Here is a 23854-nt window from a genome sequence, read left to right on the forward strand (position 1 = left end):
AAGTTCCAGTCTCTATTCTTCATTTGAACAGCATAGGCTGAACACAATTTTTTGTTATAACTTTTATATTCTCCTCCCAGTCTTCTGTTGCCTGATCCTGTCACATGCTTTGTGTCATGTCCCACTAATAAGAAATAATGCAGGAGCTGTTGTTAAATCTGTAGCCAACTGCACTACAAGTATAGCATCAGATTGGTGTAGGCACATCCACAGCATTTCTCTAAGATGTGAGTAGTAAAATAATAATAATTAAAAAAAACCCCTCTAGTAAACAATTACTATTATTATTTCCTGCTACCCTTTAACAGGCGTGTGCAGATTGACAGACAGCACCTGTCATCGCCCAAAAACTAAAAGAGGTTTGATAAGTAGCAGTGTTGAGGCTATCAATAAACACTCTTGTATCAAGGGTCAGATTTAGTCTTGGGTCATGTGAGGTCCTCTTACTATATCTGCACACAAGTGAATGCACTTGTGCACAGACTGCAATGATGTACTGTATATAAAAAGAAACACAGCACAGACTGAACACAGTTTTTTTGTGAGAATTTAGATATTCTCCTCCCAGTCCTCAGTCGCCTGATCCTGTCACATGCTGCTTCTTGTCATCTCCCACTAATAAGAAATAATTACAGTGGCTGGTGTTAAATCCACAGCCAACTGCACCAGAAGTGGCAGCAGAGTGGCGAAGGCACAACACAATTTTTCTAAGCTGACAGAGGTTAAGTAAATAATCATTTTCTTTTAAACTATCACCATTTCTTTTAGACTACACAAATGTTAAAGGAATTGTTTAACATTTTTGGAAATGCGCTCACTTTTCCAGTGAGAGTTAAAGGAGAAAATCAATACAGCTGTCATGTCTGTACAGTAAATGTGAGACTACTGACAGCAGCTGTTTAGCCTAGCTTAGCACAAAGACTGGAGCTAGGAGAGGGACTCCAGGAAGTGACTGTATCTGGGCAAGAAATAGTCTACTCCCAGTAAAACCACAATGTGACATTTTAACACCTTGGTCTTTGTAAGAATTAAACAGCTGAGATATTACGGTGCAGTTAGGTGAGGTTGGCTATGTACAGAGTTAGGCTAGTTGTTTTCAACTTTTTCCATTCTTTTGGCTTACTTTTGCTAAAATAAGCTTCTCCTAAAGTGTCCTAAAACTATTCCTTTAAAACATGAATATGCACCTCAGACAGTGAAACATACAAACCCACATAAAATCAAATGCTAAAGTGACCTCTGATCCTCACAGTGAAATGATCTTTTCTCTTGCAGAAAACTGGTACACGAAGGAATCAATGTTTTGCTCAAGGGCACTACTGCACGGCTGAGGCTTGCCAATATCGAGGCTTGAAACAAATTCATTAAATTGAAGGATGGTCTTGCTGTTTACTGTTCCTCCCTGCTGCTCACTGTGCTGCGGCTAAATCGTTTTTAAAAATCACTACAGCGAGGATTAACTAACTCATTCACAGATTTTCTGTCATTAGACACACTTCAGTGTCTGCTCTGAGCCTGAGCAGCACTGCATCATTCTTTTGCCTTCTCAAGTTATTCAGTCTGCAGAGACACACCCCCTTCGCACACATTTGGCACACACGCGCTGCAACACGGTTCATACCCACATTTGCATGGAAAGATATGGCCAGTACATACACAAGAGATTCATTAAATGAATCAGACCTATCAAAATGAATGAGAGTGTTTACACTCTGGTGTGCATTGGATATGTGTGATAATTGAGCAACTTGTTTGCTGAGCCCATGCAACTGATTAAATATTAACAGAGAAAATATTAACACCCTGCTAACAGCTTTGTGCTGCCTCTTATGACTTCCCATACGTATGAAAGATGCAAGAGGTTGAAAATAGGGTGAAATTTGACGAAAGTTAGGACCATCCCCTTCTGCTCAGCTCTTTTTCTGGCTTTACCTTCTCTATACACACATGCCAACACAGGGATGAGTTGAGTTTGCACTTGGATGCTAATTAAATGTACTCACCAAGCCCCAGACAGGAGACACGCAGTCCAGATTTCCCCAGGTTCCTATGAAGAAACACAGAGTATGATTAACAAAACTGGTGTTGTTTAGGCTCAAGATGTCATGAGTCAAATGTGATTGTAATTACTATACTCATGCCCCAAAAAAATCCATGTTGTTTACCACATCACAACCTATAACTATAATTGAAGTGTGCAGGGTTTCATAACAACAAAGGTAGTTTCTAATGTTTGATCGAGAGGAGAATTACTGAAACCGAGGGTCACCTTTATCACACCAGCAATCATGAATCAGAATTGAGAGACTACACGGGGGAGGACAGTTGATTTATTACATCAATATGGAACCCACCTTCTCTGGAGGACCCTGAAAAATGTTCTACTCATAACTGAAATAATCTAATTGCTGTTTGTACTGTGGCAGTGGTGGGAAGTTTGGTACTCTACTTTTTTTTGACAAGTCTTGCCCTTTGTTTCTCCCCCTCCCCCCTCACTCAATTGCCTCTTCTCACACTCAGAGCCTTCGAATATGCTCTTACAGCAGGGAGCACTTCAGACCTCAGGCTTTTTACTGTTATAGTCTTCCCCACAAAATGCAGACAACCATGCTTGTTCTCAAGCCCTGAGGTTGTATCATATCAACATTTCTCAAGATAGCTCCTCACACATACACTATATGTTTTTCTCTCCTTCCTTAATGTATCCCTCTAAACTATTAACTGTGTAATGGTACACCTCCTGATACGTGGCTCCTCGATAACAGTCAATTTACATCCAGCTGATCTGCTGCGATGTAACACAGTACTTTCAACTCCCATTAACACAGCAGAAGATAAGCTAAGACATCACAGTTCAAGCCACCCTCAACTCAGCATCACATCTAGTTTTACAATCTGTGGCACATCGAGTCCAACTGAGAGGGGAACTCATGTGGTACGAACGTTTAATGACTTAACATTGACGACAACAGCAAGAACAGATTGTTCTGCCTCCAGACGCCACAGGTGTCTTCCCTCAGTGTAATGTACAGACCGATGACAAATTAAAGAAAAAACTTGAACAGATGAGCGAAGAAACACAATGAATGCAGATGCTTCCACACAGGTGCACATCACAGTACAGCTGGTACATGGTACATTGCTCTGTGGCATGTATAAAAATGCCAAGCAGGCCCAGTTGATTCAGATTTTGTATCAAGATGGCAAGAGGAAAAGACTTGACACTGAAAGAGGGTTCATTGTTGGGGCACGGATGGAGCTTCAGTCACAAAGACTGCTCAACTATAGTGTTTCAATAGGAGCAGTGACTAAAGTGACATCTGCATTTAGATCTATGGGAATGACATCAGTAAATAGGGTTGGAAACTGTGGTTGACAGCACAGATTTGATTACCATGTTGCTCGTGCATTAGTGAGATATGGAAGGAAAAACAAAAGAACAGCTTTTCCCCAGCTGAGTGAAAATGTCAGTGCAGGATGTAATGAGACTTTATCAAGAACAGTCTGTCAACAGTTACATAGAGTGGGATATTATAGCAGAGTTGCGGTGCATAAATCCCTCATAACAAAGATGAATGCACATTTGAGAGTTCCGTGGTGCAAAAAGTGATGTGATTAGATGAGTCATCCTTCACCATATTCTCCACATGTGGGCGAGTGCATGTGTGAGGCACACAAAGAGAATGGTACAGGCCTGAATGCTTGACCCTTACAGAGAGGGAACCCAGTGACTCTGTTATGCTGTGGGGGACATTTTGCTGGCACAGTGCGAGTCCACTTGTCCCCTTACAGGAAAGGGTCACTTCAGTCACCAGATATCAGCTGAACTGAACATTTGGTGATTTTGGACCACCGTGTTAGAGAGCACTCTCCACCGCTATCATCAAAAACACCAACGGGAATATCTTTTCGAGAATGGTGTACATCACTCCACTAGAGTGCTCGAGAGTTGGAGAATCAATGCCATGTAGCATTGAAGCTGTCCCCGTGGCACGTGGGGGTCCAACACCACTTAATGTTGGTTTTTCCTTTAATTTGTCAGCCGTCTGTATGTGAAAAGTAGCTGAAAGAAAAGGGACAAGGGGCTCGAGAGCTCTGCAAAGGAAGCCTCAGTCATCTGACAGAGAAAATGATTTGAAGCAAACACTATGAAACTGAGATGTATTTGTTTGACGGAACCATCAAGGCCAAAATCAACACACTTCATTTTGAGAGGAGAATATGTCCAAATACGTATTTCTTGACACAGAAGCCACCTCCAATTACGGTCTGGAGATTGTGCTTTCTGCTCGGTTTTGCAGGCAGGCATTTACTCATTACAACAAATGAGGCCATAAAAAAATGCCAGTAGTTGTTTTCTCGTGACAACTAATGGCCTGTGCCCCTTGAGATGAAAGCAGACTAATCTGAGCCCATACTGTCTGACCGTGCCTTCGGCCAATTCAATTAGGAATCCAACAAGGGAGAGCATCAGTCATCAAGTCAGTAGTTCGACCGAGCTGCCAAGATAAAGATGGAGAAAACACAGTAGAATGAAAGTGTTTACATACAAACACTTTGGACGGTCCGATAAATGTATGGATTCTTTGGTGTATTGCGTAATCGAGGCACTGATAATAAGATGACAGGAGAAAACTAGGAGACAGATCTCACTGCAGTTACAAATCGTGGGATGCGTTCTTGTTTCTGATATGGTGGAGGAGTTTGGATATTGTATCCTCCGTCTCTGATGTATTATAGAGTGGGAGCTCTGATCCATGAAAGTGTTGGGGGAAGGGCTGTACTGTAGGTTAGAAGTGTTATACTGACTGAATCTGTGTGTGCTCAGTCGAGGGGGGGAGTCTGAGGACAAAACCACATTGATGCTGATGAATGTTCACTACTACATTTATTCTGAATAAAGCAACTGCATAATGGCTTGAAGAGTTTTAAGTTGTACATTCATTTGCCACAGGTCTTTATTGATACTGTCTCCATATTTGCAGCGGCTCATTCATGCACAATCTCTCCACAATAAACAAGCGTGCAGGCTCGCTCCATTTCCAAATAAAGCTGGCTTTCCTTTGAAAATTGCAAACTTTGTTTTTGGTGATCCTCCACCAGATACATTTGGAGTGTTTGTGTGCTGCTTTAAAAAGGCCGTCTTAATAATAGGGCATAAATAAAGCTGACGTTCAGGAACTAGAGAAGCCGCCTTGCTCCTGTTTTCTTGTCCCCCAGTGTTTTCTGGGGAGGCAGGAAGCAGCAGCAGCCATACCTGATCATTAACCACACAAAGCCTGCAATGGTGCATTAATAGATCTGTCCAGGTCTGGGATGCAAGAGCCAGCAGAGGCACATTGCTGAAGAAGCTAATGATTCAGGGGATTACAGCATGTCATTTGCAACAACTTGCGTTTAAGAGAAAAGCTGTGCTTGTGCGTCTGTGGGAGACAGAGAACAGGGCTGCCAGGATACGGAGGTAAAGGCACTTTTATGTTATCTTGTAAATGGTAAAATAACCACACTAAGGGAAGGACAACTTGTCTATACAAACTTGCACATAAACAACTTTGCAAACCAGTGAGCGTGGTTCCGTCCCTCATGCTTGGATGGTGCCCAAAAGAAGCCTTGAAGTAAAATGACAAATGAGTCATTTGAAGACGCCCCCTCACACAAACCTGTCACCACTTATGAGCATCCTGCGAGCTGCTACTGTATGTAGCCCTTTCTATTCTTAGTGAACCGCCAGCTGAAAGAAAAATATCAAATGAACATCTGGCTGATACATTGTGCTTGAATCTTAGGAGGAATGACCTCTCATTGTGGGAGGATGTTTTACTTTTTTCTGTTTCCTGCAAAGCAATTTCTCTTAAGTCACACCAGGGCATTTCTTATGATTTATTTCCTGATGTTGGTTTGTTTAAATCAATATTTGTCAGCTAACACTTTTGTCAAGGTTGTGAGTAAACAGATAAAACTTCTCACTCGCTGGGGATTAATGTAGACGAAGCAAACCCACACAAGGCAACCTTGATGGGCGGAGGGATTAGACAACACCCACCTCCTTGGTTTCCACCGCTTGCCTGATGGCAACCATAATGTTGTTATCAAAATAATTCAGTGCAGGGGAGAAAGGCGGGTCATATTCTAAATATATCAAAGACAGGGCCTGTGTGGGTGGGAGGAAAGTAGGGAAGTGAAATCAAGTACTTTAAGGGAAAGATGAATAGATTGAATAAGAAAGAAGAGCTGCAGCTTAGTTACTGGGGGACAAAAAGATCACTGAAGAAGCCTATAGGCCTCATGGATGGAGAGAAGGATGGAGGGCTATAAAGAGAGAAGGAGAGACAGAAACCAAGAGACGCTAGCAACAGATTGAGGCTTGCAGAATTGCAAGTCCAAGCCCCAAGTCTAAGCAGATGAAAAGCCCTCTACAGATAAAGCATTCTATATGACACAGAATGGGAAATAGGAAATGACAGCCAGCTCGCTACAGGGGCCTGCACAATGTGCATGTTTGTATGGTGTGTGTGTGTGTGTGTGTGTGTGTGTGTGTGTGTGTGTGCTATAATGAGAAAGAGTTTTGACATGACTCTGCTTTTGTTTTTTCCACAGGGTCGAAGTCGACAACTTTTTTCATTTTTATGCAGCGTACACAGACCCACACACACACAACACTCTTTTGCTTGTACACACTGTTATTTCACTGTGTTCTGTGAGGCTATTCAAAATGCTTGGAAATCTCTTTTTCCAAACTAAAATTTAGACATCGGGTGAGAAAACCCCCCGATGGGGGGAGAGTCTCACACAGAATGACTGTATCTTAGACAGAGACACATGATTGAAGCTAGTGGCCTGTGGGTTGCTCCTGTATTGAAAAACATGTGGGCAGATCTTAAGTGGTTGATTCTCGCACGTTGTGGATTTCAGAGAGAGCTTGGCAATGTACCTTCATACAGTACTGAGAAAAAGTATGTCACAGTATGTCTTTAGGTTTAGTTTCAGTCCACTGGAAGGAGCCAAGATAAGTCAGGCTGATTTTTATCTGCATTTATTTCAAATATTTCAGAAATGAATCTGTAGGAAATTCAAATACATTATTGCTTCCTAGTATTTACATAAACAAAACAAAATAGTATGCCAAAGCTGATGATAAAATAAAATCCCATGGTGCAATTGCAATCATAGAAATATATATTTAAAATATACATACAAATCCCTGATTTCCAATACAGAACCAAAACAGATGTTCCTTAGTAAATTTGTGTTTTAGGTGACAAACAAACTCACAGTAAGATTAAAGGAAGAAGAGGATGGCACAAATAGATGTCTTAGGTTAGGTGTATCTGATTATTTGATGTTTTGTCTTCTTCAACAAAAACAACAAACCTCCAATTAGAGAAAAAGACAAATTTGCATTTGCAAGACACCACTATTATAAAGCCATTATGCTTACAGAAAACAATTTCAGTTGTGACTTTTAATTAAAATGCAGAAGCCATGCAAACATCCTGGCTGCTTAACAGAGAGATTGGGCAGTTCTTATCTTTGGGGGCCTGTTAAGTCTTTAGGCAGAGTGGAGCTCAATGCTACAGCACTGCTGCTGTGTAACACCCTGGCTCTTATTATTAGACCTACACATCACAGCAGAACGGCTGAAAGAAGAAGTGAAGTAAATGATGTGGGGATATAAAATCCATCGATTTTACTGAAGGGTGATGAAGACTTTTGATATATGATGAAAAACTGGGGAAAAAAACAGCAAGTCCAAAGCAGCATGATGGACTCTGTGAGAGGCAGATATGAAGTCATGCCAACACACCTGCGCATGTGCACACATACTCAAAGTTCACTGCAAAACACACAAGACATCCATCCTGACGGGTGCCACCGCTGTATAAGATCTGTTATGTTTTTGTGGATAAGCAGGCAGAGGAAGAGGTTGCATCAGTTCTCGCTATAGCTGCAGGTTTCTGTGTAATCCTCAATCGCAAGCATCCCTGCGCCTTGTCTAAACTCAATGAATGATTTGCAGCACAGAGAAAAATGCAGTTTTCTTGCTGACTTGTTGTTTCATATGTTATAAGAATTTGCAGTGTATTCCACGCCAAACTATCATAATGAAGGTGTCCTTGACTAAGCTGAAAGACCTGCAGTAACAAGAAGGTAGTTTCCCATTTTGTGACAATATTATAATGCAAGTGATCAGTCATTTTTAAGCTTCAGACTTATCTGTGCAGAAAAAAAGTCCATCCTTTGCCAATGATGAGTCAGGAGACTCGGGAGAAATTATAGGTTTTAGCAAAACTCACTTACACCAGTATTTTTGCTTTAAGGTCTGATAGCCCACTGGTTTGTTTAATAGAGGGACTCAAAAGAGGGAAACGATTTTTAATTAGAAGGATCAAGCTAGAGGCACAGCAGAGTCATCTGTGAATGCAAGAAAAACATTGGCTTTGGGGATGATTCACACAAACGAATGGAACAGAGACTCTCACAGTTTTTCTTCAAAACTTGAAGTCAGCTCAAACTCGTGTGACTGTGCAAGAAAGCAACGCGTGGAGCACCTTGAAACGACCGCTGCGAACCACAAAGATGACTTTATGTGCTTGCTTCATCACTGTGGACACACAGATGTACACACAGCAAAGGGTGCCGCTTTCTCTGCTGGCCGCTGATAAGCCTGCATCCACAGGAACCAACAGAAGGGATTTTTGCATGCCCATCTGCAGCGCAGCTCCGAACCAACCAAGCGGAATCTTCCCCAGACCTCCTGGACTGTCAAAAGGCCTTCTGCTGCCTAATGACCGTTATGAAGTTCAGTCTAGGCTCCCTACCAGGATCCTGAAATAATCTGCACAACTTGTGAAGCCAGCAACAACAGCATGTTTAGTTATATCACATATTTTGGCCCGTGCGTGTGCTGTTTGTGGGCTTGTATTTTATTTTAAGAGCAAGAGGAGGTCAAACAGCTTTTGGAAGGTTGCAACTACGGGGCACCACAATTAGAGATGCCCTGTATTTGGGTCACCATGACAACTAAAACGCTGTGGATGGCCGTATTATTAGTTTATGCTCGCACGCTCTGCATACTACATACTGCTTCAACTTGCTATTCCTTCAGATGTTAGCACCGTGGAGCCTCACACATCAAGTGCACACACATGCACCCATGTATGTAATGCGATGTGCCAGTGCATTCCCCCCACAGTGCTACACGCTCTCGTCTTGGAAGGGAGAAAAAATGATTTCGTTTGCTATTACACAGAGAAAACAGATTTAGTGGTGGTCTCCACTTCAAGAGAAAGAGGTTCCCTGTCAGACGGCAGTCAAAGAAAAACACACAGCCACTTTAACGCAACAGCTTTGAGTCGGAGGTTTGGAAAAAGAGCGACAGGGAGATACAGTAGGAGAAAAAGAGAGAAGCAGAACATGTCAGACAAACAGGGAGCAGAGAGGGGACGCGACAGACGAGATCTCCAATATTTGCTTCTCAGTGGTGAAAATAGGGGATTTGCTGAGGGCTTTAGAGGAAGCTTTACTGCTAACATCCTCAACCTGTTTTTAGAGGGAGCGACAAGAATGAGCAAATCCTCGTGTTGCAAACCAAAATAAACTACACACACACACACACACACACACACACACACAGTAGAAGCCACATACTTTGCATCAGCACTGCAGAATTTTTCGAACAATTCCTGTCAAACAAAAGTGCAAGAAACAGTGAAACAAGCAACATGGCTTCTTTGCTTGTTGTATCTGTAACTTTTTTTTTTTTTTTTTTAATCAGCTGAAGAGTTGAAAAAGGTAACAGAATTTCAAAATCAATTTTCTTGCTCAAAGGAAGAAATAAAGTAAAAACTGAACCAGTTCACACAATGGAGTCATCAGCCTTGTTTGGCGTTGGGAACAGATTGAAGTTGGCCATTTCAATGTTGTTATGGAAACGAGATGAGATTGTATGACAAGAAGACACTTATCACATTTAGCTGCTCTGCATCCAATCTGCCCAGATTCTGCTAATTACCTCTTTTCTGTGAACTGACCTGAGTGCCCCAGTTTTCTTTTTTATTCAAATCTTTTTTCTTTCCATTTCTTCTTTCTAACTCCATCCATTCCCATCATCCTTTCTTTCTTTCAGCCTCTCTTTCTGTGTCTCTCTTGATCCTGACACTGTAAGCGGTGATGTCACCCTCTCCAGTGAGTTAACAGTGTGAGGTGAAAGCTACTATTTTGCTCCTGCGGTCCGGGTTAAGAGCCCACTCACTGAGATAAGAGAGCATTGTTTACTTGGCCCAGCCTTGTTACAACTCCCACACAGACACACATGGAGAGATCTGCTGCATAGCAATGCTCGCCTTTTCTGTCACACTCTCTCCACTCTGTAATGTATGGTCTCGGCCAGTTACTGAGAGCTGCGTGCAGAATAGTCGCAGTCTTAAACTGGTGCTGGTGCAATTGAATGAGCTCATGAGAGATCTTACAGAGCCATCGCAGCGTTGTTACAGTGAGGTGTTGCATTGTAGGTGTACAGAGTGAATCAGGTGATTTATATGATTATGTGGAATGCACTTTACCATAATATTGGTTACATATTTCATTGGTACTATTATTTTACTTTTATGAGTTATATTTATATTTCTTATGTGCATTTGTCTGAAATTCTTTTATTACTTATTTGCTTGCCATTTATTATTAATATTTGCACTCGTCAGCTTGTCAGTCATTTGTAAAGTACTTTGAATTGTCTAACCTGTAAGACAATAGTTATAAATAAAGTGTGATTGACTGAGTTTGATTGATCTCAACAAAAATATTAAAACAAAGAATTAACTAAACTTACTTACTTTTGCTTCTGCCTGTAATGGTGATATTATTCTTATTATAATAACCCTGTTTCTTACAGATTAAATGATAAGCCTTACTCTATCTTGTGCAGTTTGGTACACACTGTACTGCAGCATCGTTAATGCACCCACCTTTGTAATTTACAGACAGATTTTGTCAGTTCAAAGAGCTGGCATCATATTTTTTGGCCAGCTTCATTTTTCAGAAGCTCAAATGTAAGTTTTTATCATATTTGTACTTTTGGATGGGGCTGCATCGAATTATATGATCTGTATAGTTATTATGGTTTGTTATTTTATCTTATTTTCATGAGATTAGCGTGGAAACAACTTTGTGACAGGTGTTTTCTGGGTATTTGTTGGTCATTTCATTATGTGATGGAAGAATTGTCTTTATTGAGTACCTGGTGTAATCAGTCTGGTTTTACTATTTTGGCCATGAGGAAGACTTTTCCTTATTCTCCATTTAAATAAAAACTTCCAATATAACTTTTTATGTGCTTGAGGAGAATGATCTTTTTTCTCTTTTTATCTTTCATTACCACTCCAGAATATCTTCAATCTTCAAATTGCACGTAAATTCACATCTGAAACTCTGAGCTCTCTAAGCAACATAAGCTGTCCCAGATCCTTGTTCTCTACAGACACTATTCATTTGGAATAATTATATTAAGTTAAATTGAATAAAATCTACATCTTGGAAAAATGTCTTTGTTTCTTTCAGCACATACACAAGAGAACACTCGCGCAGCTTCCCACTCATCACCTGTCACTGCTCATATACCTTTATTGTTTCCGCTCTTTTCTCATTTGTGCTTTAATTCATATTCATTCATTAATTTTCTGTTGCAGCACACACTGGGCTGAAGAGGGATAACTAAACTTAACACACCTCCTCTTATCTTTCTCACTCTACTCTCTCACACAGTCTCCATCATCACGTGGGTCTACATACCGGTACTTCATGCCCGTGAGCTTGGCGGTGGACTCCTTGAGGTTGTGGTGGTAGCGGTGGGTGAAGGAGCCCAGGCTGCGAGCGATCAGGGCCACAGTGCGGAAGCGGGCGCGGGCCTGGCTGGCTGTGTTGGGGCTGGTGGCGTTCTGCTTGCTGTGCTCGCCATTACGCGGAGCCTTCAGCCCATGGTCTGTACATGCAAAGGACACCTGCATGGCTGTTGGCAAATGCCACTAGAGCAGCTCCAAGACGTACAAGTGTTCGTTTGTGTCCTTAAAGTACTTAAAAGTCTTTTTTCTGCCCCTGGAACTTGTTTTGTTTTGTCTTTGTTGTTTCTATGTGAAGTTGAAAGTCAGTGGTCCAGGCCTGGTCTGCCTGGTGCTGCTGAGTCTCATATGGAAATCACAGGCAACAGCGATGGGAGAGTGAGATTGTTCAGTTTCCTTAGGAAGAACAATCTCAAGCTGAGGTTACGTCAAGACTGGACATAGTAGCAGTGCAGTCCTGGTCAGTGTGGGAAGAGCTGAGAAGGAGATCCTGAGCTGGTCTGACACCACCTGAAAATATGAGAGAGGATGGAGATGGAGGGAGAAGGATGGAGGAGAACAGGAACTGAATGAGTCGCTATAAGAGTCGCCCAGTGAGAAGATGGAATGCAGTTGTGTGGTTAGAGGAGAGAGGTTTAAAAGAAGGGAGAGATGTTCTGCTAAACCAGAAAGAAGACTGTCTTGAGAAAAACCCGTAAGACCTCTTTGTGTTTTCTTTTTCCAGGCTGTTTTCTCCAGTTTAATGCCTTTTGTTTACAGCTCTAAGCTGCTACGACGTGGCAACATGAAGAACGAGAGCAATTCTGCCCTAGTTTTTCTCCTATCTCATTTTTCTCTTTCTCTTTCTGTCCTGTTACTTATTCTATATAGTCTCCACTCTTTCAACTCAAATTTTGTCTCTTGCTTATTTCTGATTAATCTATCTCAATTTACAAAGTCCATCTCTAATGTTCCTCTTTACAGTAACTAGGAAGCTTTGTCTGGCTGCCAGGAGTTGTATGTGTCTGGGGGGGTCATTCTTGCCCTCAAACCGTGGCTAAGCCCTTAAGTCCAACACCTGGAGTGAGGAGAGTAACACTGCATCACCGCACTGTGCTCTCAACGCCATACACACACACATAATCACAGACACCCTCTCACTCATGTCACACATGTTTAAAATAAGGTCATGCTTTCACAGTAAAGCGAACGCCTGCAAATATATACTGCTCTCTTGCAAATCTTCTCAGGCGAACAGCTGCATTTGCATCCACTCAGAAAACACACACACACACACACACACACACACACAAACCAAATCTTTATGGATACAGGTGTTCTTACACACAGGGAGATGTCAGCGCTCTCTGAGATACAAGGATGAGGCAGGATGAGATTCTTGATTGATGTGTGTCTTCCTGTAACTTTTAGAGGAATCAAGCAGTTTCACACAGCAAGTAGAGGTCCCGCAAAGATCTGCATCCCAAAAGAAACAGCAGGAGCAGCAGCAGCAGCAGCAGCAGCGTTTCCAGCAGCTGTCCACAGACCCGGCGAACAGCCTTGTCCCGTCTCCAAAGTCCTCAAGGGAGTAACACAGCTTTTATGGTTCCCAGCTTTGCAGCAAGAATGCTCTGTTTGATAAAGGGACCCTGGAATGGTAATGGACGAGCGGAGAGGAGGAGGAGGAGGAGGAGGAGAGAAGAGGATGCATGGTACCTCATTTCAGAGAGAAGAGGACAGATGCAGTGAGGAGGCGATGAGCAGCGCGTGTGGAGAGAGTAGAGAGAGTGAGCCAGACGCTGAATGAGGGGAGAGAGACTGTGTGTATAAGCTACTGGCTCTGACTGACTGGCTGAACTGCAGTGTTTTTCACTATGGCGCCACACACTCAGAGAGAGAGAGAGTGAGGAAGAGAGATAGAGGTGTATTGTGAATGGAAATCAAGGCAGCTGAGTTGATGTGAGTTGATCTATGTGTGTGTGTGTGTTCATTTACTTAAAGAAATCCACCTCAGGCAGGATGTTAAGGTGGCATATCGATAGTCGATAATAGTAACCTACATGTGAACATCACAGACACGCTTCACTTCACTGTGGACGACCTATGAGGCATTTTACTTGCTACGCCCTCTTTTTGTTGTCTACCATTACAGTGCATGCCTTCTTTATACTGCTGTAACCTTTGTGATCACGTAACAAGTACTCACTTCCAATCCATGACCCATAACATAATTTCAAAGCACTTTCTGTGATGGACGGTGAGAATTTACAGGCTATAGTTCATTTCAGGCTCAAAAAAAGAACCCAGAGAGACCTGCTCTGACTCTGACATCTCAGAGCAGATGTTAAGTAACAGATCAGTTGAAGTAGCACAATGAAATAAAGCATTAACCAGCATTCAGGCAGCGCAGCGTCTTACTTTCCTCCCCCACTGAGTAGCAATGTGACAATGCAGGATTTCATGGTTCACTGAACATCACCAAGCCTCGAGGCCAACACAGCTTTATTTATATCCTTGTGATTGCAGATGATAACAGCAAACACTGATAAAAGTAAGTTTGGTAGGGCCCTGTCTTTTTTGATGCCGATGTTGGCATCTGGGTCAACAGGAGCATTTGGGAGGAGGAGTTGCCAAGGATGGTCATTCAGATTGTATCCAAGGTAAAAATAAATATTCCATTTAAAACATTTGATGTGAGATTTTACGATTTCACTTCATTTTCAAGTAGATGCAATTCACAGAAATGCTAGACTTCAACCAAAGTAATGCTACTGAAACTTTCTGGTATAAAACCTCCAGAGATGAAACAATGTCTAATTAATACCTGTTGTTGTAGACATTTGTGAAATCTGACACGTCATGATTTGTATTTTGTCTTTTGCAACTATCAGAATTATTGGAAGAACTGTCACTGGGAGACTGAAACGAATTGTATTTAAAAAAAAAAATCAAAGCAACAGAGGCCTGACATTTAATCTGTAATTTGGGTCAAGATCCAAAAATGTTGGAGCCTACAATACCCACAATGCAAATCAATAGCTTCATTTTTTTTACCTCGGCTATTTAAATGCCTACATCATTCAAAGTGCTGCCCCCACAAGCAGAGATACCATTTATGACATCATCAGGGTAATTTTTGTCAATTTTGGAAAACTCACTTTGAAGCCTCAGAACAAATTAAATATCAATATTCCTCGTGATAAGAGCTGCGATCTTGATGTGTAAAATCACTGCAGTGCTCCATCATAGCCCCTTTGCCTGCTAACAAACCATGTTTTCAGCCTCATCGTGTTGTTCTGCGATGCTCTGAAATAGGTTCGCACTGTTGTACAAAGTCACAAACCAGCACCTCCAAGGATACAACTTCCTCCCTGTCGATCCCATTTGAAAGTGTGTCAGTCAAAAGCGTCAACTAGAACTGTTACGTTCTCGGCTGGAATCCCCAGCAGGCGATAACATTGTTACCCTGAGGCGAACCACTCTGCCTTTAATTGCTCCAGTAAGAACCTATAATAGAGTTCTGAAACTTTGTTGCTAAGACACAAACCTCCATATGGTGAGTTTGCTGAAATAGATGAGCGACCATGACGCTGCACTGAGGAGACTAACAAATCCCTCTACAGTAACCTAACCCTGGATTTCCCACAGTCTGGAACGTCTACAGCACAGTTTGGTGGCACTGCCTGTGTATCACCAATAAACTGCATCTATTTATACGGAGAACAGCGAATTTCCTTTCTCATAATAGCCACTGCCGTCTAAATAAAGCCCTCGGGAACGTTAGTTTCCATGTCACATAATTACAGCCCTGTAAACAGTCTGCTGCTTCACCAAAAGATTTTTGTGTTTCACATTTTACTGTTATGTTCAAAAGGCTGTTCAACATCTAATAGATAGTTTTCCTTATCAGCACTAACCTTCTGTAGAGAAAATGAGAGATAATGAGGGGGGAAACCTTTCCAAGCTGTCCGTGACGTCACTGCTGCAGCAGTCCCATTCTCTCCCTGCCCGATTACTTCTTTCTCAGTGTATTTTCTCCTACATTCCTCCTTTTCCTCACACCCTCTGTCAGTCTGTTATCTCCTTTCTCTCTAAATCAGCATTTAACACAGGGCTCTGTCTCACTCAAAGTCCCTAGTCTTTCCCCTTTGCTGCAGATTAGACCGGGAGCCCAAGTCATTGTGATGCACTGCACGTACAACACCATAGAGGAAGAATTGGTTGTTTAATCTGCCCTAATAGGGTGGTTCTGACTCCATGTAGACATAATGGTCACAGTTATTAGGCGCTACAAATTTCACTCGGGGCCAGCAAACATGCATGAAATACAGATGAAGAAGCTCGACAATACGACAATCGACAATATGAGGTTTTGAATGAAAATGCAAGGTGGTTATCATCGTTATCGGCATCACCACATAAGAAAAATGCCCTCCTTCATCATCAGCACCAAAACCATCAATTTTGTCGTCTGTTTACATGATCACATCATCATCATCATCATCATCATCATCATCACCACCACTATCATCATCACCCCATAACTATTATTCCCATTATCATCATCACCATCATTATCAGGCCAGCTTCTGCCACAACCTCATCTCCGTATGAATGCAATACATTTGGTGACACTGATGGATGTTGACATCTTTATAGTGACAGTCCCTACAGATGCCTATGGTGACCTTATGTTTCTGCCCAACAGGCATTTAGCACCATAGTGGGGAAATTGAAGTGGATGCAGAGCCATTTCTTTCTAATGGTGAAGCACTTAGTGGTTCATGGATTAAGTATTGATGAAATGTTTGTGTACCGTACCAGCAGGATTTCAACCTTGGGTGAAATGGCGTACAAGCTCACCTTTTTATTGTAAAAAAAAATTTGTCTATGGTAAACAATGAGGGGGATGAATTAGGTTTACAGTAACAATCACAATAAAACAATTTAATAGTACATCTAGGTAATTGCAGTATTAACAACGTTGTGTGCAACATAAAGAAACAGCTATACGTACAAACAAATTTTGTCATTTATTATCATCAGTTAGGCTGTTGTAGTATAGGAAGGGCTCACCATTAAAGAAATAATTGGACATTTTGTAAAATATGCTTTTTCACTTTCCTACCGAGAGTTAGATGAAAAGATTGATACCACTTCAAGTCTGGACACTAAATCTAAAGCTGGGACGTAGTCAGTTTGCTTAGCTTAGCATAAAGTCTGGCAACAGGAGAGACCAGCCAGCACGACTCTATCCACAGGTGACAAAATCCACCTACCAGCACCTCATGGCGCATAACACTTTATATCCTGTTGAGTTAATACATATATTAACAAAATTGTAGAAGTGGCAAGGAAGTTAAAAATAGGCTAATGACCCCTGTGCAACCATAAACTTTGGTTTTTGAACAGATAAAACAACTAACCTACATATAATATGGTGAAGAAAAGTTTGACATTTTGGTTTACAAGAGTGAGATGATAAAAATTAAGCTAAAAGCTGAAAGACCAGGAACTCAGGAGAACAAATAGCATGGCCCTGTCCAAAAGTAACCCACACCACAAGCTCACTAATTCACTTATAATATCTCATTTGTTTAATCTGTACACAAACAAAATAATAAAAATGGCAAGAGATTCACAGATCCCTGCCAGATTTCCACCTGTTTTGCAACTGCCTGCTGTAACATCTTTCAGAGCACACAGACAGACCTGTCACCTGCTCAGCTTGGGGCTTTTAAACCCGACACACTGTGGCTACACTGTGTCCTCGGTCCGAACAGAAAGGCAAACTTGACTGGCACTGGAAAATGGGTCAATCGGCTTTTATCCATGTTTTTAAAAAATCCCTCTTATACCCACTAATTTTGGTGTAAAAATGGCATAACTTGGATTTCCCCTGGCTTCTAGTCTTTACGCTAAATTAAGCTAATTGTCACCTTGCTAACCACTTAATACTAAGTGTAGAGGCTCATGTAAAAAAAAAAAAAAAAAAAAAGAAGCAAATAAATGTATTTTTGTAAATTTCCAAATGTTCTTTAAACAAGTGATCAGTACTAGATGATTAAAAATTAACTACCTGAAACGCAGTCAAGGTATAACCCAAATATATGGTACACTTGTGGTTCTAACTGACACACACACACACACACACACACACACACACAATCGTATGAGACAGAATGTGAATTTGGTGTCACAATAAAATAATGTGAACCTAGAAAGAGAAAAAGATGATTGGACTGAATCATGAGGCCTTTGCTTCATTACTCCAAACCTCAGTCTTTGCACAGTACTGAAACCTGTCGAAGCCACCGAAGACTTATGCAGTATGTCTGATGATGGCCTCGTGTGCCTTAAACGTCAAGTCTAATTACAGAGGGGAATTAGTGCTGGGTCTTGCTAAGACACACACTGTCTTATCGGGAGATGATGAAAGCATTAGGTATTTAACAGGACCGGGGACCCTGCTGGGCAGAGTTAAACTTTAATCCTCACTTCTTATAAATGACACAAATTGGAGTGAATTGACAAACAGTCTGCTGCTTACCCTGATTGGGCTTTGACTAAATTCACATTTATTTCAGTGTATCACAACAAAGTTGCAGCCTCTCATGCAGAATCAACATTATAACCCCACATAATGCAAAATGCAAGTCATTTAAATATGTGTGCGGTAAATCTCCTTCAACAAGATCCCTATTACTGTAAGATCATGCATAGATTTACAGGACTTATCTAAATGTACTAAATTAGTTTGGATTTTTAAATGTATGCACACTTCCTCAGAACATTACATCCTACCTGTAGACCATGTTGGCGCTCGGTTGGGCAGATGCCTGAAAAAGGTGGCTGTGTACATGAAGAAGCTCCTCCAAATTCTGCTGCTCTCGAGGTCTGCAGGCTTCGAAGCTTCCTGGAAGGCAGCTGGTGGGGCTTGGGGGGTACACCCTGGTTCCTGACACCTGCCTCTGCTGTATGATACTGGGGCAGCGATCCAGCCTCGGCCCCCCTCTCTGCCTGGACACAGGGATTTCACTACAGGCTGCCTTGAGATACATGTCTGGATCAGCCTCTTCTCCCACAGGCTGACAGGACACTTTCTTTTGTTAGCAAATCTCTTTCAATATATTTAGTCGTGCTGTGGAGAGAATCTGGCCTAAAAACATCTCCATGTAAGTGCAATGCAATGCCGGTCACGCGGGACCACAGAGGATATCCGAGTGTGTTTGCTGAAGAGTTTGTGCCATGCCTAGGGCCAACAGGGTGATTCAGAGTAATGACACTATTTCCATAGATATATCAAAGTACACATGTTCGTAGACACAGCCAAGGCAGCCGGGTGAACAGGCACACACACAAATAAAATGAACACACTAACAGTATCAAAGGAGATAACAGCTAGGCAGCCAGTAACATCTCTGAGTGCCATACCTGTGATGTCAACTTTATTTTTAGATGATTGACAAATTAAAAGACAGCAGGCAGCTTTTGTTTGAGCTCCTGGTGGTTCCAGCAAGAGAAGCCTGCTTGTCTGTGACTGAGGCAAGTTGAACAAAGCCTGAGGGATATTTCTGTCTACTTGTCAGAAATATCATCTTGATGCATCTGTTGCACGTACGGCCAATCCAGCAGTGCAAAAAAAAAAAAAAGTGATCCATCAAGTTTAGCGACATCTCCTCAAAGCAAGTAATCCAATGATGACAGAAATGAAATGAGTTATGTGAACAAGGTGTTTATATATCAGTTCACGTATGAAGGATTGTAATGTGCATTGACATCAACACAAGGCCATTGCTAATAATGTGACAATGAGCCAGTTAAGTGGATGTTGAAAGAGTGGATGTTAACCAAATGACCAACAGATTGTCTACCTTGATGGGATTTGTATGTATTCTCAATTTTGAATACCCTTTACTGTGTCTATTTAAGTGAGACTATGTCCCTTGTGAATGAAGAAATATCTTCCTCTTGCAGATGAAAAGTTGAATTAATAATAATCAATCAAATAATCAATAAAAACACAGTTGTCGAGTTTTAATATTATCAGAGGTTTTGCTGTTAGCTAAAGTTTAAGTTGGTATGGTATGACCCAGGTATGACCGTTATCTTATGGCAGCTAATGCGAGCCAATGTTGGTAAACTTCAGATAAATAGCGCTGTGTTACTGACTGGCTGGTTAGCATTAGCTAGGTAGCTATCATGCTAACTGAAGTACAGGAAAGGAAGTGATCTAAACACAGGCAAAACAAAAGGGTCGTTCTCCACTGCCAGAGACAGCTCAAGTAAAGGAATGAAGTTTGATGCCCAACTTGCATCATTTCTCCTGCTAATGTTAAAGTTGGCTATGTAGCACTGGCACAAAGTACTAGCCCATTTAAAGTGCATTATGATCTTATAATGATAAGTTCTAGTATGAACATATTATATGTTAAATACATATGTAACCTCTTTTATAAGACCAAGTTTTTAAAACTCAAAAACATACTTTGATTTTTATTAAACCCACCTTATTTATTGTTTGGTCACCTTTGTTTGTAGCCTACTATAAATGCATGCAAGTTTTTAATCATTTGTCTGCATGATTTGAGAGGGAGGGAGTGGTAGATCTAATTTATAATGTGAAAGTGGTCGAATTATTTTTCAATTGCACCAAAATGTAGATTTGTCAGTATATAAGTATTTTGTCAGTATAAAAAGCATGAACATGCACTATATATATTGCATATTATGAAGTAACATGATACCCTCTTCTTTCTTGGTTAGTTGTACCTGCCTGCCCTCTTGTGGAGAGAGAGGATACAGAAAGAAAATACAAAGTTACATTTGTACGTTTGGTACATGCAAGAACATGCAGCTTTCCAGAGACATGGAGATGCGCACACACACACACACACACACACACACACACACACACACACACACACACACACACACACACACACACACACACACACACACACACACACACACAGTCTCTCTCTGTCTCTCTCTCTCTGTCTCTCTCTTTTTCTCAAACCAACAGGAATTTCCATCACTCATTCACAGGCCTAATCGTATGAGTATTAAGGCTGAAAATGGAGATAAGATATTGGATGAATGTGGGGGAGCTGAGCACCTCTGTGTGTCTGCTGTGTCCTCCCACTCGGTGTTCAGTGTGAGAGGCAGACGCAGAGCATTTAGTCTATTTCAGTCCCTGGATATGTGAGGTCTTTTCTTCACTCTTGAATAATGACTCATCGACGCTTGTACACAATCTGACTCCAGCAGGCAGAAAGGCAACGCTGCTAGAAAAATCAGACCCTCACAGTGCAATAACACTGGTCAATCACATGCAAATGCTTCCTCTGACACATCAGCACTGTTACACTCTGCTCTTGGTTTGCAGCAAACATAGATCTGTAGTCATGTGCGTTCCTATCTTCCTTGCACTCTCTGATTTTGCTCATTGTTTTGCTTTCTGCTAGTTTTTGTACAACCTTGTCTTGACTCATAAATGACTAGGAGAGGAACAATCTTCAAGTAATCAAGTTGTCAACGAAAACAAAACATGTTCTTGAAGGCACAAGAAACAGCAATTACAGCCTCAAGGCTGGCAACGCTGGAGCACGTCAGAGTGACATCCATTGGTCACCTCACTGACTAAAGCCCTTCTGCCCCGATCGCTCAGATTGGCCGGGCGGCCAGCTCTAGGAAGAGTCCTGGTGGTTCCAAACTTCTTCCATTTATGGATGATGGAGGCCACTGCTTTCAATGCTGCAGAAATTTTTCTGTACCCTTCCCCAGATCTGTGCCTTGATACAATCCTGTCTCGGAGGTCTGCAGACAATTCCTTGGACTTCATGGCTTGGTTAGTGCTCTGACATGCACTGTCACCTATGGGACCTTATATAGACAGGTGCGTGCCTTTCCAAATCATGTCCAATCAACTGAATTTACCACCGGTGGACTCCAGTCAAGTTGTAGAAACATCTGAAGGATGATCAGTGGAAACAGGATGCACCTGAGCTCAATCTTGAGTGTCATGGCAAAGGTTGTGAATACTTATGTACATGTGATGTTTTTTGTTTTTTATTTTTAATATATTTGCAAAAATTTAAAGCAAATTTTTTTCACTTTGTCATTATGGGGTATTGTGTGTAGAATTTTGAGGTAAAAAATGAATTTAATCCATTCTGGAATAAGGCTGTAACATAACAAAATGTGGAAAAAGTGAAGCACTGTGAATACTTTCCGGATGTACTGTAAGTTATTCAAAGATGGCTGAGGTTTGCAGCATCTTCCCAGCTTGTCCCTGTGAGCAGAGAGTAAAGGAACTGGAAGCCAAAATCTATATCCTTTTTGTTTAGTGCTACTTAACAACATTAAGCATGCTCATGTACTAAAACAAGATGATAATCATGGGAAACATTATACCTGTTAAACATTGGAATGATAGCATTTTCATTTTGAGCATGTTATCATACTAATGTTGCATTTACCTCAAACCACTTCCATGCCAAATTACAGCCTCAGTCTTGTTACCAAACAACACACATAGTAGTATGTTTGGTGGATACTATTTTTAACTGTAGATAAATACACATGTTGTGTTCTAGTGAGCATTTACTGCAGCATGCAGATGGTTTAACTAACATTAAAATACCCTCTGTTTTTATGTTACCCCTCAAGGTAATCGGGTGGCTAATGAGTTCATTTGGTAAATAAATGCTGCCCTTAACTGTGGGTACGCTGGGAAGCACAACAGCTAATATGTAACTCTGTTGATCATCCCCAGGTGTTTTCACTGCTCCAGTCAGAGGAGTCTATCACTTCAGCTTCTCTGGTCATAATGGAGCATCTAGAGGAATGGGGCTGCGACTGATGAAAAATGGAGCGCAGATGGTTACTTTGTTCAATCATACAGATGGAAGCTGAAACACCTGGATTTTTGATAATGAGAATAACCGCAGCACCTTCATTGGCCATTTGTTGTCCCCCCTGTAAGTTAAAGAAGTTCAGATATGTATAACTAAAAAAAAAGACAAATAGATTAGTGAGCAAGGAGAACAAGCCTTAGCCAGATCATTATTATTATTATTATTATTATTATTATGGCTTTTGATAGTAGTGGTGGTGTTACATTAAAGGAAAAAACGAAAATAATGTTTACATTATAGTTTAAATAGAAACATCTATACATATTAATATTACATTTGTCTATGTTTTTTTTTTTTAGTTAATAAAGCTACTATACCTGTTTCTGTAACTGTGACTATTAAAGGAAAACATAAGTATGCTTTCATCATCAACACTCATACACTAACAAGATGTTATATCCTGATTTCAGGACAGAAAATATTTGCCATCAGTTAAATAAGATTTCAACAACAAGACTAATAGTCCAACAGAGTACTGCCATACAACCCCATTTAACATTTCATTTTTAAGCCACACAAAAAAAAAAAAAAAAAAAATGATTAAAAACCATAGGTTGCTAAACATGAAACATTTCTGTTCTCATTTGTACCTATCATTTCTTATCTGGATCTTCTTTTTCTTTCTTTTCTTTTTTTTTTGGTTTGGATGGGGTTTTAATAAATAGTTTGATTTGTGTGACATTTTGAGAAATGCACACATTTGCCATCTTATTTTGATGAGAAGATTATGCAGTACAGATGTAAAACCAGAAGTGATAAGCTTATCTATAGTCTTTGTGGTAAGATAACATGACCATGGATAAAAATGTTACGTAAATGTTGAACTATTGCTTTAAAGCAGGTGCCCGAGTTGCATCAATTTTCAAACCTAACTTCTAAAAGACAACTTGGGAGAGAATTTCCCAAAATGTTGAGTTATTCATTTGAAGCTGACTGAGTAATAGGGAAGTGATGGGTCAACATATGAGACTTCTTGACCTTCCGTAAATTTACCAGCAAAATCCCCAACTGCATCACTGTCTTTAAAAGTCAGCAGAATGACTTCTAAACAAACGTCTCTGAAGTGGCAAAATATTTGTCCCGTTTTTCTGCAGTTACAGACACTGTTATTGCAAAACCCAA

General features: G+C 41.0%; 1 protein-coding gene across 4 annotated transcripts in view; it reads right to left on the reverse strand.

Annotated features, from left to right (window-relative positions):
• kcnab1b (potassium voltage-gated channel subfamily A regulatory beta subunit 1b) overlaps window positions 1-19046 on the reverse strand; it is a 35199-nt gene extending 16153 nt beyond the window's left edge. Inside the window, exons 1-3 of one of the 4 annotated variants that reach the window (XM_071492754.1) lie at window positions 18618-18756; window positions 11788-12344; window positions 2004-2047 (exon numbers count right to left, since the gene is read on the reverse strand). In XM_071492754.1, coding sequence (XP_071348855.1) covers window positions 2004-2047; window positions 11788-12002 — 259 coding nt within the window. In that variant the 5' untranslated portion in view covers window positions 12003-12344; window positions 18618-18756. Of the gene's footprint in view, window positions 1-2003; window positions 2048-11787; window positions 12345-13157; window positions 13637-18617 lie in introns of those variants that run through there. The other 3 variants (XM_071492753.1, XM_071492755.1, XM_071492752.1) reach the window with 3 other exon arrangements.
• Window positions 19047-23854: the final 4808 nt, after the last annotated feature.

The sequence above is a fragment of the Trachinotus anak genome, unplaced genomic scaffold (genome assembly GCF_046630095.1).
Source record: "Trachinotus anak isolate AG129_WGS33_773 ecotype Australia unplaced genomic scaffold, CSIRO_AGI_Tana_v1 ptg000012l, whole genome shotgun sequence".
NCBI classification, from domain to species: domain Eukaryota; kingdom Metazoa; phylum Chordata; class Actinopteri; order Carangiformes; family Carangidae; genus Trachinotus; species Trachinotus anak.